This window comes from Sinocyclocheilus grahami, unplaced genomic scaffold (assembly GCF_001515645.1).
Source record: "Sinocyclocheilus grahami isolate Dianchi unplaced genomic scaffold, SAMN03320097.WGS_v1.1 scaffold100.1, whole genome shotgun sequence".
Classification (NCBI taxonomy): Eukaryota; Metazoa; Chordata; class Actinopteri; order Cypriniformes; family Cyprinidae; genus Sinocyclocheilus; species Sinocyclocheilus grahami.
The window spans coordinates 1,305,261-1,314,029 of record NW_015505279.1 but is presented as its reverse complement, the minus strand read 5'-3'; the positions used below and the strand labels follow the sequence as shown (position 1 = coordinate 1,314,029).

At 41.5% G+C, this 8,769-nt stretch overlaps 1 protein-coding gene across 1 annotated transcript in view; it reads left to right on the top strand.

The window, feature by feature from the left end:
* LOC107588256 (myosin-IIIb-like) overlaps positions 1 to 8,769 on the top strand; it is a 179,350-nt gene that overhangs the window by 106,482 nt on the left and 64,099 nt on the right. The window contains exons 26-27 of the mRNA XM_016276289.1: positions 4,136 to 4,215; positions 4,690 to 4,710. Coding sequence (XP_016131775.1) covers positions 4,136 to 4,215; positions 4,690 to 4,710 — 101 coding nt within the window. The remainder of the gene's footprint in view (positions 1 to 4,135; positions 4,216 to 4,689; positions 4,711 to 8,769) is intronic.

Sequence of the window (8,769 nt, the reverse complement as noted above, 5' to 3'; positions counted from 1 at the left end):
CAGCATATTAGAATGATTTCTGAAGGATCATGTGAGACTGAAGACTGAAGTAATGGCTGCTGAAAATTCAGCTTTGCACCACAGGAGAAAATGACGTTGTTTTTTACTGCCTTATCAATCAAATAAAAGCAGCTTTGGAGAACATACGGTTACACTTTACTTGAAGGGGTGTGCATAAGACTGACATGACACCTTCATAATCATGACATGACACCTACATAATCATGACATGACACATATCATGAATATGAAGGTTTTTTATGCATGTTTATGACAACTGTCATTAAGTGTCATTCACTCAGTTATGTAATTTTTAATGCAAAGATGACATTGTTTGAGATGTCTTTGTTATGGGCTATGGTTAGGGGTAGGGTTAGGGTAGGGTTAGGTCAAATATTGTCATATTTGCATAAAAAATGACATAACTGAGCGAATGACACTTAATGACAGTTGTCATAAACATGCATAAAACCTCCTTCATATTCATGACATGTGTCATGTCATGATTATGTAGGTGTCATGTCAGTCTTATGCACACCCCTTCAAGTAAAGTGTTACCACACACTGGGCAATGTTGCCAAACGATATTGCTTTGGCACTTTCCCATTGAGAATGGCCAACAAATTTATTTCTGGATACTTTAGATCGGTGGTGGGCCCTTTGTCTCACCTGGTTGCCCGTTGACGGCTACATTGCCCAGCAACATTGCTCAAAGAGTTGCCCCGTGTATCATCAGCCTTAAGCCATTACTTGTTGCTAACAGCAGATGTAGAACATTTACCAGAAACGGCAATCTAACAAATGTACAATTTACTGGATAGGTTTAATGTAAGCAAAAATACATACTGTATCGCAACTTTTACTTCTAGATTAGTGAACATATTTTAACTTTGGCGTCTTTATGCCATCACAAGCTGCTTTTGATATCATGGTCTATTATTTTAAACAAATATATAGTTAATCAAATTGACCAATTAATAACAACTTATTGTGTCGTAAAAAAAAAAAAATAACAATAATAAATAAACAAGAAAAATAATCTAGCTGTGAAAAGCTGTGCAGCATTAAAAAAAATGAACAATTGCATGAGTCTATTCCAGTGTAGACATATTTTTGGACACTGGTTTAAGAGCAGTGGAAGATGGTTTTCCATTTTGGAAATGCACAGGATGAGATTGAGCACCAGCTCAGTGGAAAAGAGCTACACATGGCCCCAACTACCAGTGCTGCGTCAGGCTTTTGACTATAGCAGAGACAACATTTACCAGCAGCCTACACGTGTAATCCCATTGGCAGGAGCGTGGGATTCCTGAGCTATAGTTAGATCTGAAACAATTCAATTAATCCCTGACAAATAGAGCAATTAAACGTGATCTGCTCTGAATGCTAGGAACCATGCATGTTCGTTCACACGAGACAGTCATTATGAAACCAGCGTGGCAATGGGAAGAAAAACGATAATTGTTTTCTTGACTTATTGTTTGTTTGTTTGAGTCTGTGACCCATTCTAATCTGTCATCTGGTGTATTACTGGGGCGCAGACTACAAGAACAACAGATGTTTCATTTCCCTAGATTCCTTCAGACTTACACACACACACACGCACACTGCTACAGTTGCGCTCAGCTTGGTGTTTCTGCGGTGGGTATTTTTCTAAAGGTGTGTGGCACATCTGTGCTGCCATTGTTTATTCATGCGCCAGAGCCTTTGAAATGTGCGAAAATGCTTCCCACTCATTATAAAACTCCTGCCACCCATGGATTAGCACTTTGATGTCACCAATCCGGCTTCAAAGGCTCCTTCAGTACCATTAATCAGAGTTTAGTCTCTGAAGACCCAGCCAGGGAAAACATTTGGACATCTTGTGCAGAAACTTTTGAAAAGCTCAGACGTTGCTGCATATGCAACAGTGGTGTTTCTTATCCCGAAGATGTGTGTGTGTGTGTGTGTCTTTAAGGAAGAGAGAGAAAAGAGGAAGCAGAAAGAGAGAGAGTGTATTAACGACAGAGAGAAAGAGAGATAAGAGACAGTGATGGCTCACTCTGATCCTGAAAGCTCTCAGCACTGGATATTAGACAGTGCATAAGGCCAACACGGGTTCCCTTGAGAGTGTCTTTTAAATGGTTTTTGCCTAGGGTGACCATACGTCCTCTTTTCCCCGGACATGTCCTCTTTTTTGGACCTAAAAAGATGTGTCTGGCCGGGATTTCTTAATTGCCCAAAATATCCGGGATTCGGCTGTTTTTTTTGTCCCACTCCTGAATTTCTGACCATTGCTGCCTGCTCCCGCAATGTAATGTGTAAAGGGACTATTGTAATAGGTAAATCAAGTGCAAGCTAGTACAGTATTAATTACTAAGCTCAAATAAGTTAATGTGTGTTTCTTATAGCAGTTAAATAATAGTCATTTTCTTTATTAAGGTCGAAGGGCAGAAAAATTAAAAAAAAAAAAAAAAAAAAAAAAAAGGTCAAATAATAGTATGTGAGTAATATCATTGGGTTCCTATTGGTCAGTGTTAGAGGAACTCAGCTTAGTCTGACAGTTAACCTGCTTTAGACCAGGTTAGTTTCCCAGCATATGACTGAGTTGCCACAGTGACTGAGCTTGATCTAGGCTCATTTTAAATTTGCTTTATGGAACCAAATCATTTGACAATGAGTCAGACATACTGAAATAAGCCTGGCTTATTTGAAAAAAACTTGTTTTATGAACAGGTCTTGAGGCATTAAAAGTGATCATATTTTCTCCATCGCATCGAATCGCATTGTGTTGAATCAAATCGAATCTAAATCTGATCACACTGCATCATAATGGGTAAATCATATCGCATCGCAGCGGTAGCTGCTTCATATGTATCTTTAATGTATCGTATAGTTGGCTATGCATCGAGATGTGTATCGTATCGGCTTGAGTCATGAGATGCACAGCACTAGTGTAAAAGGAGCACATCTTACAAGATCAGATATTTGTCAGTGAGCTCAGGATCTGTTGAGCAGCAAATACTCCAGCATGGTCTTGTCAGTCATCTCTCCTTATTCTCAACCTGTGATCAGTCCAAGCTGACTCGTTCGGTTGCCAAGTGTGCATTTTTTTTTTACAGAATTGGGCTACTTTTAAACTGTTTCCATGGGTTTATTTTCCCAAGTGGGTTAAAGGTTTGAAATATTGCATAAATTACATTAGACTGAAATGCCTGTATTGAAATATTTTGCATTCAAGTTCAACCTGTGATAAAACTTTCATGGACTTTTTCATTAACTGTTCCCTCCTGGTGGAATGAAGCTGAGTTTAATCATTTTCAAGAAACGGCTGAAAACACACCTATTTCATCTTCATTTGACCCTCTTAACTCTAGCACTCTTTATTCTAATGCTAATTCTAATTTTATCTGCTTGTTTTTTTAATTAAATAAACTTGAGCCTCTAACATCTGCACTCTCTATTCTATTTCTATTCTTTCTACTATTCTATTCTTTATTAAAAAAAAAAAAAACTTTGCTACGTATACCGTGTTAGGCGAAACCCTAACTCCTTCCGCTTAGGTGGCCTTTTATTTCATCAATATTATATTATCTGCAAGTACATTTTTTTAAAATATTATTTAAATTTTTGAAGTATGCTACAAGCGCACATTCAATACAAATATGTGAATTTATTTTACACAATAATATACACTGCAATTATAAGAAAAGCATTGATAAAAGTTGCTGTTACTGTAAAAATTTGCTATTTCGGTATTATTCGCCACAGCCATCAAATAAATAAATAAAAACAAAATTGAAAGAAAGAAAGAAAGAACGTCAAAATGATGAATATTATTATGAAAGCATTAACAGTTTGATAACTGGCTACAGCTGTGGTATTTTTGCAGACACTATTTACTTAGTACTTTACAGTTACTATTATTAATATTCATAAGAGTAGAGCAATCTGGCGGTAAAAATCTGGTCTTGATCAAATGTCTTTGTAATTCTAGTCTAGCCTAGTCTTTTGGCTGATTTCCTCCAGGGTTCAAACATGCATTCTTTGGGTTGCAAGCTCAGAGCTCTACACTACCATATTGTTTTATTCATTTGTGTTTCAGAGAGGGAAGATTGATGTGTCACTGATCTGTGTTTCTTCTTTCGCTGAGCAGGTAACCTGGCAACATCCAGGGCAAGAGTGACAGCAGCATCCAGATCTCTACCTCCACAGCTCAACAGCGGGAGAAATAAGGTTTGTGCTTCTCACTGACTGTTACAAAGTCTTCTTTACATTCAGACAGTCATCACAAAAATATCCCGTTCATTTCAGATGACAATGAACATGAATTATGACATATTTCAGTTCCTTTTCTGATTTTTTGACAGTTTTATCTGTTCAGTAAAGGTGCAGGTTTGGTGTAAACTCAAAGCTTAGTCATTAACCTTAGATATTAGCCTTTTATATCATTTTCTCTGTGTTAAAGAGTCAGGTGTTACTGTATGGGCTGCTATCAGTTACTTCAACAGCCACATGATGGAATGCATATATTACAACTGATGAAGCTTATGATGTGATTTTATTTTATTTATTTCTTTGCTAATGCATTTACTCCAAAACCTCTGAACTTGTCTGTGTGTGGTTTTCATTGTAAAATACCTCTGTTCTTCACTCTTCTGTACTTCTTATCTATTATCTGACTCTCTGAACTATCCTCTCTCCTCTCAGTCTCCTAAATATCTGCTAAAGGTAAGAATCTCTTCAAATCCATCTTCATATTCATTAGCCTCATATTTTCTAAAGCAATTTTCACTACTTTATTTTCTCTTTCTGGTTTGATTTACTCTTGATTTACTCTGTGAGGTAATGGACTTAGAACCTAGAATACCTAAAATCTCTTAATGTTTTAAATAATCCTAAGGCCATGAATCAGTGTTTAATTTGAGAAGTAGCGCTAAAACGGCCACACCCTATGCTTTTTATCCTGTTTAAAGTCCACTTATATTTGTTAATGTTTTTCTCACCAAAAACGGTTGTAATTTAGTTTTTCATGACTATTTTCCACCCTCTCTCTGAGTATCCCAAGAAATCCAAATTGGAATTTTGTATCTTTAGTTAATGTCTTTTAGCTTTAAAAACAGCTAATCAAGTCAAGTCAAGTCTGCTTTATTGTCAATTCTTCCACATGTACAGCACATACACACAGAGAATTGAAATTGCGTTACTCTCAGACCCTTGGTGCATACAGATAACATAAATACAGATAGGTACAGATTAAATACAAAATACAACTATACAAATATACAAATAAGGTAAAATGTAAAAAAAATATATATATAAAGCACAAGGCATATGGCAGATAGAACACCTAATGTACACCTTAAAAAATTACAAAATGTACTTTTAGTAGATATAAGCATTTAAAATGTACAGTATCTTTTTTTATAGGAAAGTAGAACTAAAATATTGATTGTTCTTATCTTTCAATAAATATTTTCTCTCCCCCAATTCCACCTGCCACTGACTAGCAATAGAAATATAGTATATGTACAGTAAAAATAAGAAAAATTAAAAGTTTTAAATAAAACAATGTTTTACAAGAAATACACTGAAAAAAATTATTTTGAGAGACATTTCTAGTGAATTTTACAAATAATTACAAAGAAATGGCAAGTAACATGTTGAAATAAACATGAAAATTTGAAGGAAAAAGTCTACAATAGTATTTTCTTGTGAAATGTACTCCAGTAATCTGTTTTGTTTGCAACTTTTGGAAAACATTTTTACAGTGTTCATTCATTATTCATTCATTATTAATTTACTTGCCATTTCATTGTAAATATTTTTGAAAAGTGTCTCAAAAGTGCAAGGAAATGCCATTGTTCTACTATAAAAGCCCTTTAAAATAGTGAAGCCCCTTGTGAAGTTTACGTTTCTTTAGATCTAGCACAGATTGAGGACTTCGTAAAGCTGGATTTGCTTCATGCTGTGGTAATGTGTCCTGACTACATTGCTGAGTTACTGTTCTTATGGAGGAAAACGTCTCCAGGTTACGCATGTAACCATGGTTCCCTGAGGGAACGAGACGCTGCGTCGAAACACTATGGGAATGCCTTCAGCATGACCACGCTCTGAATCACATGTGTAATCAGTCCAATGGATGGGTGAGATGTCACGGGCGGGTGACGTAAAGACCAGGAAGCTATACAAGCATGTGCGGTGGAACCGGCGTCAGCTTCGAGGAATGAAGCAGGCGCTCGCAAGGATGCCGGAAGTATGGCACTGAGACTCAGCATCTTGTTCCCTCTGGGAACCAGGAGACGTTCCCCTTCAGGAACTCGAGCTGCACCGAAACGCTATGGGAATGAGTATGCCCATGCCGACAGACTTACAAATCCCTGCCTAGTGTGGAAGAGCACAGCTAGAGCGAGAGAACAGAATAGAGAGGAGTGGCTCGCATATCTAGGCCAAAGAACCTGACGAACATTAGGCGCGTGGACCAACCCGCAGCGTTGCAGATGTCCTGCATAGAAACACCTGCCAAAAGCCGCCACACTCCTAGTCAAATGAGCCTTGACCCCCAGAGGTGAGGGGAGATCAGAGGACTCGTAAGCCATGCAGATGGCATCCACAATCCCCCGATTGAGGGTCTGTTTACTAGCAGGAAGACATTAGGGGGACCATAGCACACCAACAGTTGGTCCGCCCTTCTCCACAGGGCTTCTGCTGATCGGGCTCCCGGAAGTGAGGAGGACAGAAGGCCTGGAGTACGACAGGCCGTGGTGCAGAGGAGGTGACCTAAGGGACATAACCCGCTCGAGGGTAGAGAATCGCTTTGGCCAGACTGGGCTCAAAGACTAGGTAAGAAGGGGCCATAGAGAGGGCCTGCAGATCCCCAACTCTCTTGAGAGAAGATATTGCCAGAAGGAAGGTAGTCTTTATATTGAGAAGGCAATCGGAGATTTCCTCAATAGGCTCGAAGGGAGGCCTACAGAAAGCTTCTAGCACCACAGCCAGGTCCCACGGGGGGATGCAAGATCATACCGGAGGCCTCAGCCTCAGCGCACCACAGAGGAAATGTGTAACCAGGGGGTGTCTGCCCACTGAAAGGCAACCGAGAGGGACGTGGTAGGCTGCAATGGCCGCCACGTAGACCTTCAGGGTGGAGTGGGTCAACCCTGTGGAGAAACGGGCCTGCAGGAACTCCAGTACTGTACCAACTGGGCAGTTAACTGGGTTGAGCCGGCGGTCTCTGCACCAAGAAGTGAAAAGCTTCCACTTCAAGGTGTACAGTTTCTTCGTAGAGGGAGCTCTGGATTAGAGGATGGTCTCAACAACCTCGGTTGAGAGACCGGAAGTTACAAGTTGTGCCCCCTCAGAGGCCTCACCCACAGCTTCCACAGCTCCGGGCGGGGGTGAAATATCGTACCGTCTGCCTGTGAGAGGAGATCCTTCCTGACAGGAATCTCAAATGGAGAGCTGTCGAGGAGTGTAGATCGTGGGAAAGGCGTACAGACGAAGCCTCGGCCTCGGCCACCGCTGTTTTGTCGGTATGCACCAACACATGGCGATCTCTTAGGTCCGGGAGGAAGTGTTTCAACGCTAGAAACACGGCCAGCATCTCCAGGCAGTTGATGTGCCATGTGAGAAGGTGACCACTCCACAGACCTCGGGCCAAGCGGCCACTCATTACCGCTCCCCGGTGAGGGACGTGTCTGTCGCTAGCGTTAAGCGGCGACAAGGAGCTCCCAGCACCGGGTCCAGAGACAAGTGGAGGAAACCTTGGTTCATGTCTAAGGCACATAGGCATTGCCACGTGACCTTGAGCATGCGGAGCGGGCTTCCCCTCTGGGAGAACCCCTTGGTCTTGAGCCACCACTGTAGGGGTCTCATGTACAGCAGGCCAAAAGGGATCCGAGCAGGAGACAAACGTGCCTGCATTGTGGTCGAATCCCACACCATGCCCAGATAAGTGGTCCTCTGTAATGGAGAAAGCACACTTTTCTTGCCATTTAGTCTTAACCCCAGCTCTTTCATGAGCGTGAGAATGACATCTCGATGCCGAACCGTAACCTGCTCCGATTGAGCTGATATCAACCAATCGTCGTATGCAGTATGCGGATGCCCTGGAGTCACAGAAGAGCCAGAGCATCATCCACACACTTCGTGAAAGTGCGGGGTGAGAGTGCAAGGCCAAAAGGAAGAACCCGGTATCGGTACGCTTTGCCCCCAAAAGCAAACCTCAGGAACTTCCTGTGCTGGGGAAGGATGGAGATGTGGAAGTATGCATCTTTTAGATCAATCGTGACAAACCAGTCCTCGGACCTGATCTGAGACACGACTTGCTTGATAGTGAGGATCCTGAACTTCAGTAGCATGACTGAGTGGTTCAACTGACGCAGATCTAAAATGGGACGCAACCCTCCATCCTTCTTCGGAACAATGAAGTACCAGCTGTAGAACCCGGACTCCCTTTTGTGAGGAGGGACCACCTCGATAGCCTCCTTCCTCAAGAGAGTGTTCACTTCTTGTTCCATTACCAGAGCCTGCTCGGGACCCACCAGAGTGGGAATCAACCAAACTGGATTCTGTAGCTTCTCTCTTCAGTGTGCAGGACCCATCGAGACAAATTTGGCAGTAGTTTCCACATTGCCAAATAGTCTACTAAGGGAATCAGTCTCTCGAGACTGACCTCTGGTGTTATCAGAGCGGCTAGCTCGGTGCCCTGATGTGGCAAACCGGGAGGGGATGGCTGAACTAACTGCTCTAGAGACCTCAATAGAGGTAGCGAGCCTCTTAGTACCGCTA